Below are 20,760 nucleotides of genomic sequence, written 5' to 3'. Positions count from 1 at the left end.
GCAGTGCTTGGAGTATATTTAATGCTTAATACATTCATTCATTCATTCATTCATTCATTCATTCATTCATTCATCCATCCATCTGTACTTTCATCCAAATCAGTGATAAGAATTCTTGGAAACAAGAGGTCAGGAAAAAGCTTGATGCCTCTCTACTCGAGATGTTACATGATAATTATCACTCATTAGGTTGGGACAGTCATCAAACTCCAAATTCATCTAGGTGTGCTAACATCTAGTGTACGCTCCCTCATCTTGTCCAAAGAGATACTGCTAGAGTCTAGTTCTTAGCTGAAATACTGGCACCATGACATCTGTGGCACTGTCTTCATCTGTCAGTCTAGTAGGGATAGGGAGGGGATAGAAACTAGATCTGTGCTTTCATCACTATACGGAACTCTCAAGTGAGGAAATTCCCTCTACCCACTTAGATTAGCACCTTCTCTGTAACTAGTAGTTTTAGAGAGCACCTTAGATCATTGAGAAGTTAAATAACTTTCCCAGAGTCAGAAAACCAACATGTGTCAGAGATAGGACTTGAATGCAAGTCTTTATGGTCCCAAGATTGGCTCTCCATCTTCTACTCTATACTGCCTCTCTATCATTTGAGGAACTGTCAAATATTGAGTTAACATGGTGTGTGAATGTCCCGTGTCTTTCTAAATGTTTACAAATCATCTACTGATGGTACATTCTAGAATTTTTCTAGGAACTGATTTTAGGCTCACTGGTTTCTGGTTTGAAGACTCTACCATTCTGCTTTTTTTTTTTTTTTAAAGGATATTGCTCTATCTTCTGACTTGTGGTATCTCTCATGTTCTCCATGATTTCTCAAAGATCCCCAAGAGTGGTTCAAGAGTCACATACTTTCGGTGTCCTGGTATGTAGCTGGTCTATGCCAGATCAATGGACTTCAGTAAGGATGGCTGGATGAACTCTTACTGGCTTTTCATTTATCTTGAGTCTTTCCTCTCCATCCCCTTCTGTTCTTCCCAGTTTGAAGATGATTCTCCAAGGTGGAGAAAATAGAACCAAAAAGTTGAGCTTCCCCCGTCCATTTCTTGGCACTTATCTTTCTATATATCTCATCATAGTCTTTTCAGATTCCTTCTTTTGTAGACAACATCAACATGGGTACCCCATCCAGTGGTGAAGATCATAGATAATTAAGCATTCATGCTTTCATTTTCTGTGATTCCTGTCCATGTCCTCCCATAAATCTTTGAAAAAGAATTTGCTTTTTCATGACTCTTTTCACATTCCTTGGGTACGAGTGTAGCATTTGTCCATCTTTGTTCTCACCAGCCCACTTCTATTTTTGTGGAATAGGGAACCAGGAAAACTTGAATTCGAATCTCACCTCAGGCACCTAATAGCTGTGTGATCTTGGGCAAGTCTCTCAGCCTCTGTTTGCCTCAGTTTCCTCATCGATAAACAGAGATAATAATAGTACCTACCTTCTAGAGTTATTGAGATCAAATGAGAAAATATTTGCAAACCTAAAGCAATATATAAATGCCAGTTTATTTTTAAACAATTTCTTGCACATCAATCATCTTCTTCAGTGTTATGATGCAGCATTTCTGCCTCCACTGTTGTTGGTTGGGTAACCTGCAATTTTAATTTATCTATCTGAGGTTGTGGTGTCCTGCATATAATAGGAACTTAATGTTTGTTGAATTCAACTAGTTTTCTTTCATCTGCAGAACTGCAGCATCTCTTCTGAATTCATACTCATACACCTCACTTCTTCCGAGTACACCTTTTTAAAACCCGAGTTTGTCAATGAGTTTCATGTGCACGTGTTGCCCTTTTCCTCACCAGGGTCACTTTTACCTGTACTGTCAGAATTTCACCCTTGAGAGCCTCCCACCACTATTGAGCTGACTTCCCTGGTAGAAACTTAGGCCACTGGGTTCTATCAATGTTTTCTCTACAATCTTTGAAATCCATTCTCTTAAAGTTCAGGATGCTTCAATCTGCCTCTGCCCAAGGAGACATCATGACCTCTATCTAACATGGCATGATCTCCCCCTCTCAAGGTCTCTGCTGTTTTCACTTTGTTAAATTTCTCATTATGGCTCCAAATCAGGTCAATGAGAGTGGTCCCCTTGATTGCTTCCTCTTCTTTATGACAGATGAAAGTCAGCGCATGTCAAGACTTTGTCTACTGTGCAGCATGTCAGAATAGGTGAGCCCGTCACCTTTGGGATCTGGGAGAGGACAGACAGATAAGGCCTTTATTAAGCACTCACTATGTGCCAGGCAGTGTGGAGAGATTCCTTATTCCTTTTTCCTCATGGTTGGTTAGTCTGTAATGTTTTCCCATTATAACATTGCTTTTGTTTGGCCCTTCTTTGGTCTTTACCCAACTGTCTCAATCGTACTTCACCCCTCACTTCACACTCTTCCTGAAGGCAGAGCAATGAAATTAGCATGAATCCTAAAGTGAAAACCATCTCCCCCACCGTGAGCCTCTCCCCTCCATCAAATACAGGGTCACTGATCCTCAGGACAGTCATGGCAATCTGCCATGGGATTGTACTGGGCTTGGACAATGGGGGAGAGGTGACTGGCCAAGAAACTGTGCATCATACCAGGCCTCTTACATACTTTCAAATCCTCCTCTGCTTTATTCTCTTAAAAACTTATTTTTATTATCATCTTGTTTCTATATTACCTAGATCTCTCTCTATATCCCATCCCTTCCCTCACCCAGAGAGCTACCTCTTATAACAAGGAGTTAAAAGAAAAAAAGAGGAAGAAAAAAATCAGTAAAACCAATCAACCCAGTGAAGCTTTATATGCAGTGTTCCATACCTGTGAACCCTGACCTCCACAAAAGGTTGGAGGGAGGTGTCTTCTTAGCGACTAAGCTCATTCTTTATATTCTTCCCTACTTTTCAGGATCCTTGCTTTGCAATTTCCTCTGAGTCTCTTAGTGACAGTGGAATCAACAGGTAATCTTTGTCTCCTCTGATCTTGTGTTCTAGGTTTGGTTCCAGAACCGGAGGGCTAAAGAGAAACGGTTGAAGAAGGATGCTGGACGTCACCGTTGGGGCCAATTCTACAAGAGTGTCAAGAGGAATCGGGGAGGCAGTAAGCATGAGAAAGAGAGCTCTGCAGAGGACTGTGGGGTTAGTGACAGTGAGCTGAGTTTCAGAGGTGAGCAGGGCCACCATGTCAAGGTCCATGGGGTTAGGGAGGCTTCCTGGTGTAACAAGAGAAACCACACTGGTCTGGGAGTCAGGAGACCTGAGTTCTAGTCTATATCTAGCTGTGAAGTTAACAAAGTCATTCAGTCACTCGGTGTGGGGGTGGGGCACTTATTTATTTAGTAATGAAGAGACATAATTCTAGCCCTACCTAGCTCACAGGGTCATGGTTAGGATCCAATAAGACAACAGAGGTGAATTTGCTTTGAAACTGTTCAAAGCATCATGCACATGGAAGATATGCCTTCTGTGGTGGCAAAGTCCTTGCTTCCTGTTTGGATACAGCCAAATTGAGGGTCACATGGAATAAAACAATACCCGACACATTCTCAGCAGAGATGATGCTGTAGATTTTTGCTTCCTTTTAAGAAGCATGCATTCACTGTTTAGCTAGGCAGGGAAGTAGGCATGGTCAGAAGACAAATCACGAAGGAAGAAAGGGGAGCCAGTCTAGGGATAGTGTCTTGCACGTTCAAGAATGATGGAAGAAGGGTTGAAGGAGGGGGAGCATGGATATGACCACATGGTCTTGGAGTTAAAAGGGCAATGTAGTTTAGGAGTAGTGCTAGTGGTGTTAGGAGAGTTGGGAGTCCATGTTCACCCACCCACCCTCCATCCCAGGTCTCTCAGGGACTTAAGAAAAGTCACTTGGTCACTAGCAAGAATATATACCAAACATGAATGTACACTGCTAGTGTATTTGAAAACAAACTCCAAGAACAAGAGACTTGTGACTTTGCTTTGTGACTCATCTCTGTACAATGAAAGAGGGACCCCAAGATGGGGGCATCAATGGACCTTCTGAGGGAATTATTCTACCCTCATAAGGAATCTCAGCTTAGATTTTCATTGGCCTGATCCTAAGGTGAGGTAGTTCCAGAGATAAATAACCTTTTGTAGGGAATAAAGGTGCCCCTTAGCTTCCCTAGATGAAGTCACTTAAGGATGACAGGATAACTTTCCTTACTCAAGTTTATGCTTTATTCCCAGAAAGTAGCCTATTGACCCCAAAGACAAAACCCATGTCAACAGAAGGAGGCTCCTCTCTGAGATCTCAGTAATGCTATTGTTTTCTCTCTGAGATGTCTTGGAGAACTTATTTATTCTTATGGTCATCTCTCTATCCAGCCCCATTCTCCCTCCTGAGTTCCCATTCTCTATCACCAAGTACCTATAGGACATTTTGAACTCAATGTCCCAGAGGCACCTCAAAGTCGACGCATCCAAAGCAGAACTCATTATCTTTTTGCTAAAACTCATCCTTCTTCCTAACTTCCTTATTATTACTGTTTTCCTTGTTGTTGTTGAGGGTACCACCATCTTTCCAGTCAGGCAGCTTCACAATCACAGTTATCCCCAACTCCTCATTTTCTCTCCACTCTCTCTAGTCGGTTGCTCTCTTTTTGACTCCCACATCTCTCACATCCACCTCCTCTTTGTTCATATGGCCATTGTGCTTACCACTTCTCCCCTGGACTATTGTAAAAGCATCCTACTTGGTCTCCTTTTAACCAGTTTACCATCTCGAATCCTTTGCCCCTCCTGCTCTCAAAGTGATACTCCTAAAATACAGTTTACTTCCCTGCTCAGTAAATGAGAGTGCTTCCTTGTTACCTCTAGGATCAAATACAAACAACTCTGCTTGGCATTTAAAATCCTTCACAATCTGGCTTCCACTGATCTTTGCAGCCTTATTATACACTGCTTTTCATCACTCACCCTTTGGTCCAGCCAAATTGGTCTTCGTGCTTTTTTCCCCCCACATATTTTATTTTTTCCCCATCTCCTGTCTCTATGCCTTCGTACTGGCCACCTCCCATGCCAGGAATGCCCTCCCTCCTCACCTCTACATCTTAGAATTCCTAATTTCCTTAAAAATTCAGCAGAGGGGTTATTACCTCATGAGGCCTTTCCCAAGCCCATCCACATCCCACTAATTGCTTTGCATTAATTGTGTATATATTTTGTATTTACTTATATGTACCTGGTGTCTCTCTGTGTAGAATGTGCGCTCCTGAGAGCAGAGACGGCTTCATTGATGTCTTTTTATCTTGAGGGCCTGGAACTGTGCCTGACAGACAACAGGCACTTAATAAATGCTTGTTGACTGAGATCTAACGACGGTCCTGGACTGCTTTTACTATCTACACCTGAATGGTGTTTTCTCTCTGTTGCCTAACCAACCAAAGCCAAGAAATCAAAATACTTCCTTACTCTGGAAGAAATGTAATGAAATGTTAGTAGAGCCAGCACTAACGGCAGGCAAGGTAGGCCCCAACCTGGGGTCTACCGTGTGGAGGGGGTGGACAACATCAGGGATACTTTGAATGTTATATTTTATAAAAGGGTCAGGACATTCTGCTCTCACTGACCCCTAGGTATTTGTTTTGTAATAACATGCTTAATGAAAATGAAAAGTCTATTTGCATGTGTGACAATAAAGGCTCCAAACTGGGTGTGGAGAGTAGGACTGAGCTGAGGTCCCTGCACGCTGAGGGGTCTGCCTCCCGTTGTCAGCACTTGGGATATTCTCCTGATAAATTATGTCAGCTTCCAACTCAATTCAACAAACATTTATTAAGTGCTTGTTATGTGTAAGACTGTGTCAGGCCTGGGCAAATGGAAAAAATACAATGTTCTTGCCCTCAAGAAACTTGTATTCTATTGGGAAATCCTGTCATAGAACATAGATCATTTACAGCTGTTATTTGACTAGGATACCCTCCCCTGCTCCCAACCCTAGGCTAACTCTTCAGTGGGTTTGGAACTCCTAAGCCCTCTTAGCAACATGCTTCACAGAGGACAAACAAGGCCCCCAGGACCCAGTCCTTCCAGTGCAATGGTCATGTAGGAAGTGCTTAACAAATATAGAATTGGTGAGAATCAGATGGGTTTGTTCTGGCCTTTGGGATGAGTCTCATGTAGGTATTTTAATTTCCTTCCCCTGAATTAAATCTGTAGGATGGTGGACCATTGCCAGTGCCTGCTGGCCAGTGGTTGGCAGTGTGGCAGCTGGAGTCCTTATGTTTCTCTTCCTGTAGTGTGCTCTCCTATTTTGTGAAGAGCCTGGAGCTACGGGTGACTGGCATCCATCATTAAATCTCCGTTCTTTTGTCCACAGAAGATCAGATTCTCTCAGATCTCGGCCACACCAATAGAATTTATGGCAATGTGGGGGACGTTGCAGGCGGACAGTTAATGAATGGGAGCTTCTCCATGGATGGGACAGGACAATCCTATCAGGACTTGAGGGATGGGAGTCCTTATGGAATTCCCCAGTCTCCATCTTCTGTATCATCGCTGCCATCCCACACTCCATTACTCAATGGGCTGGATTACACAATGGACAATCACTTGGGAATCATTGCACATGGTGGGCAGGGAGTGACCCAGACACTGAGAGTGATGGCTGGGGGGCCTACCTCGGATATATCTACAGGAAGCAGTGTTGGCTACCCGGACTTCCCAACCAGTCCAGCTTCCTGGCTGGATGAAATGGATCATCCTCCTTTTTAAGTGACTCTGCTCCCCACCCCGCTTATTCTTTTGGCCTGAGAGTCCATTCAAGTATCAAGGGACAAATATACTTTTCATGGATAACAGATGCACCAATATGAATTTCCATTATTTTCAATGGAAGTCCTCCACTGATTCCTGCAAGGTTGTAATGCCATAATCGTAGGGTATTGTTCTGTGGGGGAATTGGTGGGAGCAGAGGATTCCTTCTGGAGGAGCATGGGGAATGGATAACACATGACTTGATGACTAGGGCCATAAGGAATGCTGAATTATTGTTTCTTCCCCTCATGCCCCATGCTTATAAGCTTTGGCTTTTCGTTATTCTGGAAGCATGTGTGACTGTGACTGCTTTGGGAATTCCACTTCAGCTGGTGTGTTTTCGCTGAATGCTCCCCAAATCATTGCCTTTACCAGGAAATGAGCTTCTTGCAGCAGAAGCAGCAGACTCAGTGCTCCCTTGAATTAAAAATGTTTTCTGGCCCAACATCACCAAAACCCAAGTTTGGAAGTACAGTTATCTATTCCCAAAGTCACTGGAAACAATGACTGCTATTGTTTGATGGCAAAAACACTTCTCATATTTTTGGTGTGAAAAGATGACTTCTCCCCTCTACCTGATTATGTCAGTGTATCCTTGATTTTGTTTAAACAAACAAACTCATGAACATGACCTTAGACTTGTCCTTTGGAGATGGGAAATAACTATCTTACTGTTTGACATCTGGATATTTCTTGGTCCTTGATTGTGATAATTTTATTCACTAACATCCCTCTCTCTACAATCAGGCTGCAAGTTAGAAAGATGATGAAATGCTCAGCTATGGAGACAACAATGTAGAAAGACAATCAGAGAAAATACATGTTGGTGAAGATGCAGATTCTGAACATGTGGTCAGTTGAGCCCTACTGACTAGCATAAGGCTTGCTTGCAGGGACAGTCATGCAAAGAGGCAGTGCTATGTTTGAGTGCATTTTGAGTTGAGCTTTTTTAGGGTACCCTTGTGGATATCCCTCTTTAAAACAAGAGCCTTTTGCAACACTAAAGAGCCATCCTAGACCTTTCACATAGATGTATGTTTGTTCAGTGTCTTACTATTAGATTGACATCCTAAAAGTGATAGAATGTGAACTATCTGTTAAATCTCACATTTCTTGGGGGCAGGGGTTGGGGTAGGAATCATACATGCAACTAAAACTAAAAGACCCAAAGAAGCCTAGCTCGTCATTTCACCCATTTCTTTTGGGGTCCCTGGTCTGTTGCGCTAATGCAGTATATCATTAGGATTATATCTGGGCCCATTCCAGGTAAAGTTGTTCATCCACCAGGTATAGAAGTGAAAGTACCTCTAGGGTTACCTGGTCTTGCAACAGCACAGCACAGATGAAGAGAAAAAGGGAAGTTCAAATCCTACTTTACAAGAATGCAGCCTGTAGCAGACACACCACAGTGGGGAAACGGCAGCCTCCTGACTTGCTTATTGACGATAAAGCTCTTCATGTGCAAGTTAAAATTCTACCAAATGGTTTCTTACCTGTAGACATGGGAAGCAAGGGACGCTGCTCCCCTTTTGTCTCCCTGTCACGTGGATGTTTCTATCTGCTTCATAGTTCAGACATAAGAAACCAATAAGGTGCCAAATGTTAAACTAGGGACCAAGGATGCTAAGAGCTCTTTCTTCTCTAAATGGCTATTCTGCTTTCACTGTCTAGGATAGATTACTCATTGAGGACATTGGGAGGCAAAGTAGTATTGTAGAAAATGTACTTAATAAGGAGTCTGAGGACCTAGGTTTGAATTCTGACCCTGCCTCTTGTACGTATTTGACCTTGAGCAAATCACTCAACCTCTCTGGGTATCAATTTCCTCAAATGTAAAATGAGCATGTTGAAATAAATGACTTTTGGTGTTATGGGCCCCTTTGGCAGCTTGATAAAGCCTATGGACCCCTCCTCAGAATAATCTATTCTAAATGCATAAAATAAAACACATAGTATAATAAAGGTAAATAATAATATTAAACTAGAGTTATCAAAATACTAAGAAAAAGTCCACAACCCAATTTTATGGACCTCATGTTAAGAATCCCTAGTCTAAAAGGGAGAAATAAGCAGGTTTATCCTTTGCTGCTGTATTCTTTAAAAAACTCTATTACCAGGGCCCTTGTGACTGCTGAAAGCAGGTCTTACTCATGACCTATGGCCAGATGCTTCATTACTACGTATGAATACTAGTTCTCCAAGGTCAGGGATTAAATGCGCTATTGTCTCAAATTTTTTTTTTGGGGGGGGAAAGTCAGGGAATACAGGCGACTGCAAATGAAGACTTTATTCCTAGATGCCATGAGCACTTGTGATATGTGTTACACTGGGAATTTGCAAGCAAAGTAGACACCTACTTTTTGGTTTTTTCTCCTTTTTATAAAACAGAACTTTGCCTACCATCTTTTGAGGAGAGTATAGCAAAAAGGGAAACCCTGAATGCCCTGCACAGTCCTTAGCAGCTTGTAAAGCTTGTAATGGGCTGAAAATGATGCTCCATGGGCCCAGGTTTCTTCAGCATTGGTATCAGGGATTTCTATTAAAGCTCCGAGGACCAATGTTTTCCAGAACCAATTAGCACAACTTGAAAAATAAATGGCGATTTTCTTTTTTGGTAGCAAGCCCACAGCAGCACCAAACTCAATGGTTGAAGACTGCTGGCTTTGTTGGTTCTTCGCAGCTGCCCAGCTCACCCTCCCTTAAGACCATAAGGAGAGAGTGAAAGTTAAGGGGGCACAGGCAGGGCAGCCTGCTGCTGTCTTGATTTGTGGCACTTCCTGGAAGAGTAAAATGTTCATCATAGCTGTTCCTTCCTTTGCTCAGAAATTCTCATGAAGTAGCAGGGAAAATGAATGAGCTGATCCAGTTTTCTTTATCTAAGTTGCAGAGTGAAGTCATCCTGTCTTTCAGGAAATTAAAGCACATGTTGGTGGCCCATCAAAAAAGCATACCCATGGTTGCTTTCCTGTTTAAAATAGATGGCCTTTTTGGTGAGCTACCTTTGCAAATGATAGGAAGGTGTCACCTGATGTCCATCCAAATATTCTCATCTCCCTTTATGTTACTCTAGGATAGGGGTTCTCAATCTTCTCTGTGTCATGGATCCTTGCCGCAGTCTGATGACTTGGACACCTCAGAAGGATGTTTTTGAATGCATAAAATAAAATATTTTGGATTACAAAGGAAGTCAATTATGTCAAAGTATTTATCAAAATATTTTTACAAGTTCATAGATCCCAGGTTAAGAATTCCTGTGCTTAAGGGGAAAAGTTGGGGAAACGGTTAGTTATAAGAGAAGAAGCAATATAGGCAGAAGAACTATGGCCTGGCAGCTTGTTCTTTCCAAGATATTGCACCGTTGCAATTTCTTCCCTTGCTTACACAACAGGACTGATTTAAAAAAATGAAAGGGATACCATCCAAAAATATTGACAGCATTTGGCTCTGCTCCTCACTCCAAGGGAGCCATTAACTAGTGCCCATCATCGTCAGTGCTTGGCTATTGGTCTGATAGATAGAAAGCTTGGATCAAGCCGATTAAAAATCCAGGAGTTTCCAATGGTACATGCTATTTTTTTTAAAAAAGGGAGAGGGATAAACCAAGGGACAAGGAAGTTACCTAGGTCTATTTGCCAAAAAAAAAAAAAAAATCAAACCGTAGTGGAAGAAAATAATCTAAGGGATGATCTGGCCCAGGGATTCACTGTGGGTGACTAAGGGATATATGTAGGAAAGAAAATGACATCCCCCTCTCAGGCTCAAGTGATCTACAAATTCTACATATATTTGCTGCCTTGTTAGCAAGGGAAGATTTCAGATTTTTAGTAAAAGCTGTTAATGTCATCTATTGGGCTGATATTGGGTCCCTGCAATTCTGAAATGCATTTGATCATGTGTCTTGCCTGACACCTCAGTTCTCACTATGGATATTGCTGCCACCCCCAAGTCAGCCAGCACAGGTTGGAAGAGCTGTGGAGGCTCATTTTGAAGCATTGCACTTTAAAAGTTGGAATCTGTGAGATGAAGACGAATTCAATTAAGCGGAAATGAGTTTTGTTTTATTGCCTGCTGCTGAAGGGCTCTGGGCATGCTGAAAGCTAAATAAAAAGCACATCACTGGCACATGCTTACTCTCTCTCAGATTGGTCAATTGGCTCTTTTTTTTCCCCGGCAGTTGTTCCATTGGCACTGACACAGCAACTGAGACAAAAAAATAAAAAATAAAAAAGAGAGAGCTCAGCAAAGCCACCCCATCCACACCCATCCTGCTTGGTAGGACCAAATTGAAAGCACATAGCTCGTTTTATGATTCTAACACTGGTGAAGGAGACAGCTGGCAGTTAGCCAAGACATCAATCACTCATTCACTCAGCTAAGCTGGGCAGGTTTCAGAGTGCAAGCTGTTTGCTGTGTCCCAGGTGGACAAGAAAGATACCCTCATGCTCCTGCAGTTGCCTACATGGACAGAGATCCTATCGGGACTTCCCACTTGAGTGCAGCATCCAGCTGAGCAAAGGCAGGTTCAGGGCTGCAGGATCCCAGATACCAGATGACTCTGAGCTTGCCTTCCAAGCTCCCCTATCCCCAAGCTCTTGACTGTCACCCTTACCCTTCACAGTGTAAATTTTGTACAGTTAAAAAGAAATAAAGTCTTGTTTCCTGGGGGGAAAAGAATGAAAGAAAAAAAAAGACTCTGCCTACCCTTATTTATTTATTCCCATGTGTCTTTGGATAACAGAAGCCAGTGAGTTTGTTTGTATCTGCCTCCTGTGCGTTGGCATGAGATGTGTATGGTAACACTATGTAAAATAAATATGGAAAGTTCTTAAGAATCTCATTTGTCTGGCTTTTTATTCACTGTTGAAATAAAGAGACTAAAACATCAGAGTTGAAAATATCCTTTTGTCACTGGAAAAAGCAAAATCACCAAATGTTCATAAACATTAGGACTGCTTAGTAATAATAATGTCTTTTATATTCACACTACCTGTGCATTACAAAGCATTCTTTCCAAAACCTCTGTGATGCAGAAATTTTAAGTATGCTCATTCCTATTAGAGGTAGCAAGATGGAAGAATGAATATAGCACTGGGCTTGGAATCAGGAAGAAATAAAATTCAAGTCTAATTTCAAGACACTAGCTATTGTGGACCTGGACAAATCACTTAACCTCTGCCTCAGTTTCCTCAACTGTAAAATGGAGATAACAGCACTTCACAGAATTGTTGCAAAGATCAAATAATATCCGTAAAGCTCTTTATCACAATGCCTGCCATATAGCAGGCTCTATGTGAATGCTCATTTACTTTCTCCTTATTTTACAGAAAAAAAACCCTGAAGCTCAGGGAGATCAAAGGCTTTACTTATAGTCCAAATTACTATGTGGCAGAGCTGGAATTTGAGCTAAGTGATCTTCTTGCCTCCTAGCCTGGACCAGGAGGCGTTCTAGTCTGTCCTACTGCTTGTCTTTGGTAGGCTTGTAGGTCTTGACTTCCATCTTGTGTTAAACTGAAGGGCTTTCTGGCAGAGCTGTCCTTCTGCGCTCTCTCCCAGGATGCTGAGAGTGGTCAGACAAACTTGATAAATCACACAGATTTTAGCAATTGGTTCTGTTGAATATTTAGCCTTTCAAACTTAAAAATTTCTCCTTTTGAGAAGAGTATGTTTGGGCGGAGGCAGGAAAGGATATAGGAAGACCTCATCCAAGTCTATAGGGCTCTTCAGGAGGCGGTTTGGTAAATGAGCTCCCCCTTCTCATCTGCTCTCTTGGATACACTTTCCCAGAAGCCTCTAGGGCTGAGGTCTGCTCCTCTAAGGAGACTTTATTAGTATGCAGGACTTGAAGTTTAGCTGGAAATAAGAGCAGCAGAGACACTTTCATCAATAAAATCTTTTGTGATTAAAGTCGGAGCGTTTCTCTAGAGTTGGGCTCCGGGCTGAGAAAAATAAGTGGGTGCTTTCCCCCCTTTTAATTGCAATTTTGTCCTAGTATGAGACAGGGTCCAGAAGGGAAGGTGATTACATCGTGTCCACAACAGGGCACCCCTCAGCATCTGGCTAAGTAGTCAGAGCCCTTCCAAAGGAGGTAGCTTCAGTCTCTAAAAGGCGGCTGTGCTCAGGATGCTAAACAAGAGGTAGAAATGTAGGGCCACAAAGTTTTCATTCCTCTGCCACTGGATATATTGTATGACTTTAGCAGGGCCCCTTACTGCCTCTTTATTCTTTAAAATTCTTTTAAAAAGGAAGCACAATGCCTATTATCCTCCCAAGGAGGGCCAGCTTTCTATGAAGCCCTCTGAACACAAGAAACCACAAGGCAGATGACAAGTCCCCATTCCAAAATCCTTTACCTCAAAGAATTTTTTGACAATTGAGGAGGTCAGCAGACAGTACTATTGGGGCTAAGAGGCACCGCTTCCTTTATGCTCATAATTTAGCAGAGTGCTTTGGCATATAGCAGAGAGTGATACACGCTTGAGGATGACAACACCTGGTCCACTGCTCCAAGGACTAACAGCCCACTGAATAGCTGCTTCTCTTTCTAGGGTGTGCAGCTTCCACATCTGGACATGACATTACCTCAGGAACTTTTTGTCTGAGGTCTTTTGTCCTCAGCTGACAGACAGGCAGTGATCTGGTAGAAAAGGTTGAATGAAGCATTGGAAAGTGTGTTATTCCCACCTTGACCCAGCCACTCCTTAGCTATGTGACCTTCAACAAATCACTTAACCTCTCTGATCAACAATTTCTTCACCTGCAAATAACACTGGCACTACTTTGTGTTATTTTTTTTCTTTGTCTATTAAAGATTTGTTCTTGAGTGGTTTGATTTCCAAGCTGAAGGTACCCCAAAGGGACAGTTACTAGAGAAGAAAGGAATAGAAGAAATAACTGGATCGAGAAAATTCCACCAGCTCGGGACCTCAGAAGCCAGCAGGACTGAGATGGAGGGCTTCTGAGTTGGCTCTGCCGTTTCTCCCTGAATCCTTCACTTCTGCCTCAATATTTACCCAGCCAAAAATGGGGGGAAGAACAGCCTAGAACAGTAGACAAAAGGACATCCTTCGAGTCATGAAGACCTGGGTCCAAGTGTCACCCTGAATATAAACCAGCTCAATGACTGTGAGCAAGTTCCTTGGTGTCTCAGGGCTTTAGGTAGCGAAGACTATACAAATTAAAGGCAAACCACCATATACAAGGATGGAAAGTTTCCAAACCCGAAGTTCCTTAGACCAAGAAATCTAGATTGGGTTGGCAGGTGGGGAATCTAGCTTTAAGGCAGACCAGAAGCAAATTAAAGGAACTGGAAGGTCCTCTTGCTGTGTCCTGCCCCACTTTTTTGTGGTGGTGATTCTACTTCAAAATGGGGATTACTCTTGTTCTAATAGATGTCTAGCACAGCATCTGGCACATAGTAGGTGTTTGAAATGATTGGAGGATAGAACCTGTCACAGTGATTGACACAGGGAAGCCAATCTTAGTCTAGCGGTTCCCCACGAGTGGAGATTTTCAAGGAGAAAGTTGAATGCTGTGGATGTCATAGTTCAGGTTGGGGTTGGTTTAGCCCTCTCAGGTCCTTTTAAATTCTGAGACTGATTTCATGAGCCTCTTCCTTTGGACTGCAATAAAAATTATTAGGAATAAAGATATTTGCTGCTTTCAGTGAGTTCAGTTTTGAACCTTTAAAAACAACCATCCTTGAGGTTCTAAATATTATAACTTTAATTCTTCCCCTCTCTGAAGAATGTCATTTTAGTTCCAATTTAGCATACAAAATTCACTATCCCCTTCTCCCCCCAAAGCCCAAAAGACTGGCAAAAAGAGTAGCTAAATTTAGCTTTAGGCATTTCTTCTACTGCCGGACATAAGCTTGAAAAGTAAACATCAAGTTGCCATTTTGCCCTTTGTGCAGCAGAAATAAATATGATGGGTGAGAGAGGAGGAAGGAAAAATCAATGCTTATAAAATGGGACCAAAATCATTAAGAAGAGGGAAATTTTTATCATCATGCTTCTAAGAGGGGTAATAAAAATATACCACTAGAACTATTAAATAAAGGTCTTTTAAATGATCAGCTCTTGCCCTAGAAAGAGTATATCACATGCTTATAGGGAAACCAGGTCCAGCTGATTTTGCTTTCTCCGCTCCAGATCTCTTAAAATAAGGCATTTCTTAGAATTTTTTACTTTTGGTGTCTTTTCTGCTTGTTTCCTGGACTCTAGTGAAAAGAGGACTCAGACCTGTGTTTATACCATGAACAATTCCGGGGTGATTTCAGACAGGAAGGACATGTCTACTATATCCCTAAACCCCAAAGCAATTTTACTGTCATTCCTCTCTGGGACCTGCTCATGAATCACCTAACTTTCTCTACCATGCCACTGTAGCCTTCTCACCCTGGAAGTTCACTCCAACTCTGTATAATCACTTTGTTATGGTCGGTTTTCCCAGAACATTAATTTTTAATAAAAGTCCTCAGGCTAGCCCTCTTCATTCCTTGCCAGAGCCATTCCTGATGCTGCAGACTTTCTATACCATGCATGCTTCCATGTTCGCCCTTTGCAGCTTTTTGACGTGATTGTCCTCCTTTAGAATTCAAGCTCCTTGGGGTCAGGGGCTTTCTTTTGGTTTGTATTTGTATTCCCACAACTTAGCATAGTGCATGGCACATGGCAAATACTTGATAAAGGTCTGTTGTTATTAAGAATAATGCTACTTTACTTTCCAGTCCAGACTGGAAAAATTCCTAGACACTTACTTCTACGACGGAATAAAATTGAACAAAAAAAGATATACTTGCTATATCAATACATGCAATTAAACCAGACCATAAGCCCACTGAACTTTTTGAAACATAGTCAACAAAGGGAATTTTTTCAATCCACCCCTCACCTGTTCTCCATTTCTCTAACAGCAGTTTTCTATTGGAAATCGAGAACATTATTTACTTAAATAAAACATGAACCCAAATGGGTTTTGGTCCATGCCCTGGTGAAACTACAGGCATGGTTAAACCATGCTACCGAGGTATATGTAGGTTTTGGCAGATGTCTCTGTGTACAGAAATGGAAAGTGCAGACAATGATGTGGGGGTTAAATCTGTCACATATTTCGGGCACCTGGGACATGAAATCTCATTTCAGAAAGAAAAGCATTTCTGATGGTGATGCTGCTCCATTTGTGCATACTCTAAATCTCAGAAAGTTGTTCTGAGGTATTCCTTCTTGCTGTTGTCTGCTTACTGTCCAGCTGTACCGTCCAGCAGTCTGCAGACAGTGACCTAGGAAGAAAAAGTTTTGTTTTGTAGCAGATACCTGCAAATGGCTAGGGCTCATTCAAGTTGGAGGGAACACTATAAAAAGGAACCATATTACTGGTGAACTAGGGCCCTTTATACTCAGCATGCATTGGCTTTATATTTTTTAATCATTTTAACATTTAATGCTTCTCAATTAAAGTGATTTCCTAGAGTGGATGCCAAGCTTCATTTAGAATGCGCATTAACCACTTTAGGTATCGGTAGTTAAAGGCACTGAGGGATTTAAACAGCAATCCACAAGTCTGTTCAGTAAAGGTTTGGTGGAATAAAGCAGATTATAAACAATAATATATGTCTCTCTTTTCTTTTTTTTGGAAGGGCTCCAAACTCACAAACAGGGCTAAAGTGCTATAAACATATCCAGGACTTAGCTTTGAGCTCCACAAATGTACTTCATGAAAGCTGTGGGCACTGGTCAGGCCACTTTTCATCCATATGTGGGTGTGTGGGTGTGTATTTTAAAAGAATGTTTTATTACGCAAAGTGTCCATCAAGCTGAATTTACCTTCCAAATATTAAATTGTAAACCAGGATTGCCACGTAAGTGAGAGAAATAAATCCTGGTCCTGGTGCAAAGGATGAGTGTATTGCTGCTGCTTAGACTCTGCATGAAGGTCACCTCCCTTACCGACATCCTACCAGTTCACAGCCGCTGTACAGGGTTTTTTTTTGTTTTTTTTTTTGTTTTGTTTTTAGGTATATGTTACTTCCTCACATCAAAAGGGGGACAGCCTGTGGGATTCTGTCTGGGGAGGAATTCTCAGCTCTCTGGGTACCTCTATGACACCATTTCTGAGTGGGTAACAGATCTTAGTTCAGAGATTCTAAACCATCTTTTAACTTCACTATTTACTTGGTGGCTCCAGAAATTAGGAGCTGTCCTCAACAATTACCCTTTTGGGAACAGTTGGGAAGGTAAGTAGCACAGTGTAGGAAAATGCTCTGGGCGGGAATTAGAGTCATGTGTTTGCCACTGATCTGGACAAGCTATTTATTTCTCTGAGCAGCAAGTTGGTGTGGAAAATGTGTTGGGAGCTAGGAGAGATCTGGGCTTGATAGGAGAAATACTATTTTCAAGTGACCTTGAACAAGTCATTTTTGCTCACTTTCCTCACCTGGAAAAAAAAATGGATCACAATACTGACCTCACAGGCTTGTTGTGAAGAAAGCACCGAGCCAACTCTAGATGACCTGTGAATTCATGGTTCCACGTGTTACTGGTTGTGTGAGACTGACAGTGTGGTATGGTGAACAGAGAACTGACTATAGTCAGAGGACCTGGGTTCGTATTTCGTTCCTGATGTTAGGGGTGATCTTGGGCAAGGCATTTAACTTTCCTGGGTGTCCGTTTCCTCATTTATAAAATAAGTATGGAAAGGTGAAAGATAGATTTTGAGGTCAGTAATAACCGCTGAGTGCTTGTTTCCTTTTGTATAAATTGGGCATATTGGTATTACATCTCAATTTTGTTGTGAAACTCAAATAAAATAATGTATATGAAGGCACACACATGTAAAATGCTGTACAAAGATACAGTGTTTTCTATTTAGGAGGAATATAAGAATGGTGAGAATCAGTATTAGCAGTAAGAAAGATTCAGCATGGGCCATGAAGTATACTTCTAAATCCCATAAGCCAGCACAAAACTTGGAGATAACCACATCTGTATTTCTTGTTTTTATATCCTCATGTAGCCAGCTAGTTGCAGAAGGCCTCAGTTGTCTTCAGAAATGACTAATTTCTAATTAAAGGGGCATTCAGATAGTTTTTAAATAATGGCATTTATTTGAAAAAAGTAACATAAAATAGTGAAAACAAAATTCTGAAATTCACTTGAGTAAGAAGATAAAATTACAAATAGGAAAATTCTGAAATGTGTAGTTTTTCCTCATAAGGATCAGGCTTGTGATGATTTGGAATTTTCTCTGTCTCAGAGATAACAGGAATGTTTCAAGGTACGATGACCAAGAACTAGGTCTAACTGATTTCTCCTTGCCTAATGCCTATTAATAGATCATTTAAAGATTCCTCATTCTTTGTGTATATTAAACAATAGACAAGGATTACAATTAGTATGTTCAGGTACTCTTGAGATTGTTTTTCTAGAAAGGGGTTGTCGTCATTTAAAATCTTGCTTGATAACTACTTTCTCAGCTCTCAATATGTTAACTGGGCTTTAACATTGTAGGTGAAAACCTATAGTTCAACCATTATGAAATGGTACTAAAACAATTAAAAGATAATTAAAATGCTTCGAATAATCATGAATCATTTTATTACTATCACAACATTATAGGAATGTTTCTCTGAGCAGAGCAAATTCTAAGTTGACTAAATCTTCCAATCTCATTTAAAAAATATTAAAAGCTTACTATAATGGACGAACAACTGAGGAAGGGGTGCCACCTCTGAAGAGGCCACACTACGAGAAAAGTAGCACTTTCTTGTATATCACTTTGTACCTGGGGACATGATCTCATCCACAGCATGATGATGTCCAGGCAATAGCAAGGTATTTTATAATAGGAGTTTACCACAGGGAAAAACACAATGCCAAATGCAGGCCACTTAAACCATTTAATGAAGGCTTTAGGGCACACTAAAATGCCATAATGAACTTCTGCTATATAAAATCTAAGTCAGGTTAAAAATCAGGCAAAGGTTTTTATGGTGAGCAAGGGATAAAGCAGCTGGAAAATGAATTTGGGATTTGGTTCCTTTTATTTTGATCAGTATTGTAACAATTCACACAACAACAAATCACCATAGGAAAAGGAATTTAATACGTACTGGTATGTAACTGGAGAGTGTGCTACTTCCCACATTCTCCTATGAAGAACATACTCTGATTTACTGAGGGAACTTCAAAAGCTTGAACTTTAACATAGATGTTGGGCAAATAAGATGTCACATTTCAGTTAAGAAAAAAAACACCTAAAAATGTCTATGTGAAATTGAAACAGCTATTTAATGAGGTCTATATTACTTAACCCTCCAGCAAACAAAGCTTAGTTATGCTGCTATCCTAGACCTGGTACATTAATCCTCAAAGATGCTGCAGTGTCCAGGACATGGAACAATAAGCCACAGCCAAGTAGTTAAAGCTGGCAGGAAGCAAAGAAATACCTATTTAATAAAAAGGTTCACTGGATAATAGCAACCTTTTAGCTAGAAAATGCTGAAACATTAAAAAAAAAACAAACCCTAACAGATGATTCCAGATCTCTGCTTCTACTGCTATACTTCTGGCTAAGGGATTCAGACAGAATTATGTGATGTTTTGTTTAAAATATGTGGAAAGTGGTCTATAATTCTCACATCTTCATTAGAGACATGGTTATATTATGGGTTTAACTCTGAATTATGTTCTGATATTCATGTATTGTAGAAAGACTGTTTTTGAGAGATCTTATGAAACATTCTGAGACAACATTATGGAATCAATTCTCAATTATCTATGGCACTGGTGGTGGAGCATTCATAAAATTCTCACTCTGTATCATCTGGCTGGAACGTCCTCCTTCTCTTTAAGACTTTAAGTCTTAGGCGTCCTTTAAAGCTCAAGTAAATGTGATTTCCCTCTTGAAATCTTCCTCATTTTACCTTAACAACTTTTCCTCCTTGTTTGTAATTGTAATATATTTATCTTTTAATATCATATATTACAGCTATGTCTAGGGCAGCTAGGTGAAATAGTGGATAACAAAAGCACTGAGCCTGGAGTCTGGGAGACCTGAGTTCAAATCTAGCCTCAGAAACTTACTGGCGGTGTGACCTATGGCAAGTCACTTAACCCTGCTTGCCGTAGTCTCTTCATCTGTGACATGAGCTAGAGAAGGAAATGGCAAATCATTCCAGTAAGTATCTTTGCACAAAAACCCCAAATGGGGTCATGAAGAATCAGACATTATTGAAACAACTGCATAACGCAGCTATGTCTAGTGATTTCTAAATCTATGCTAAGATAATACATTCCTTGAGGGCAAGGGACTTTGTCTAATTCAAATTTTATATTGCCCCCACAACTTGCACATGGTCTGAATACAGTATATACTTAATTTTTATTGCATATATTATGTTTTAGAGTTAGAAGGGACCTTGGTGATCCATCTAGTCTAACCTAAAACTGTAAGGAACCCTCACTATAACATAAGACAAGTGGTCATCTACTCTCCACTTGAAGACTTCCACTGAGGGGGAAAGAACTGCCTTCTAAGGCTGCTCATTGCATTTTGGGGCAGTTCTGATTGTCTGTAAGTTTTCCTCTGAAATCAAGCCTAAATTTGCTTCTTTGCAACTTCTACCCATGGATCCTGGTTTTGCCCCCAGGCCAAACAAAGCTCCCCGGATTCTTCTTTTCACATGACAGGCCTTTAAATGCCTGAACATTGTTAACATGTCTCTCTTGGAATCTTCTCTTTTCCAGGCCAAACATTTCTTGTTGAAGTAACCAATCTTTATATATAACATGGATTCAAGACTGTTTGGCTGCCTTCCTCTAGACATTCTCCAGCTTATCAATGTCCTTAAACCATATTGCCAAGAACTGAACATAATACTAAAGATGTAGTCTGACTAGGACAGAGTAGAGAAGGACTTTCACTTCCTTATTCCCATAAATTTTGTCTTTCTAATTCAGGCCAAGATTTCATTAGCTTTTTTGGCTGC

The 20,760-nt window shown here is 41.0% G+C and overlaps 2 protein-coding genes across 2 annotated transcripts in view; one reads left to right on the top strand and one right to left on the bottom strand.

The window, feature by feature from the left end:
• The window catches only part of LHX4 (LIM homeobox 4), a 64,849-nt gene extending 57,890 nt beyond the window's left edge, over positions 1-6,959 (top strand). The window contains exons 5-6 of the mRNA XM_072648491.1: positions 2,994-3,165; positions 6,337-6,959. Coding sequence (XP_072504592.1) covers positions 2,994-3,165; positions 6,337-6,731 — 567 coding nt within the window. The 3' untranslated portion in view covers positions 6,732-6,959. The remainder of the gene's footprint in view (positions 1-2,993; positions 3,166-6,336) is intronic.
• Positions 6,960-7,785: 826 nt separating this feature from the next.
• ACBD6 (acyl-CoA binding domain containing 6) overlaps positions 7,786-20,760 on the bottom strand; it is a 231,736-nt gene continuing 218,761 nt past the window's right edge. Inside the window, exons 8-9 of the mRNA XM_072648487.1 lie at positions 11,475-11,572; positions 7,786-10,973 (exon numbers count right to left, since the gene is read on the bottom strand). Coding sequence (XP_072504588.1) covers positions 11,481-11,572 — 92 coding nt within the window. The 3' untranslated portion in view covers positions 7,786-10,973; positions 11,475-11,480. The remainder of the gene's footprint in view (positions 10,974-11,474; positions 11,573-20,760) is intronic.

This window comes from Notamacropus eugenii, chromosome 2 (genome assembly GCF_028372415.1).
Source record: "Notamacropus eugenii isolate mMacEug1 chromosome 2, mMacEug1.pri_v2, whole genome shotgun sequence".
Classification (NCBI taxonomy): Eukaryota; Metazoa; Chordata; class Mammalia; order Diprotodontia; family Macropodidae; genus Notamacropus; species Notamacropus eugenii.
This window is presented reverse-complemented; position numbering and strand designations above follow the sequence as displayed.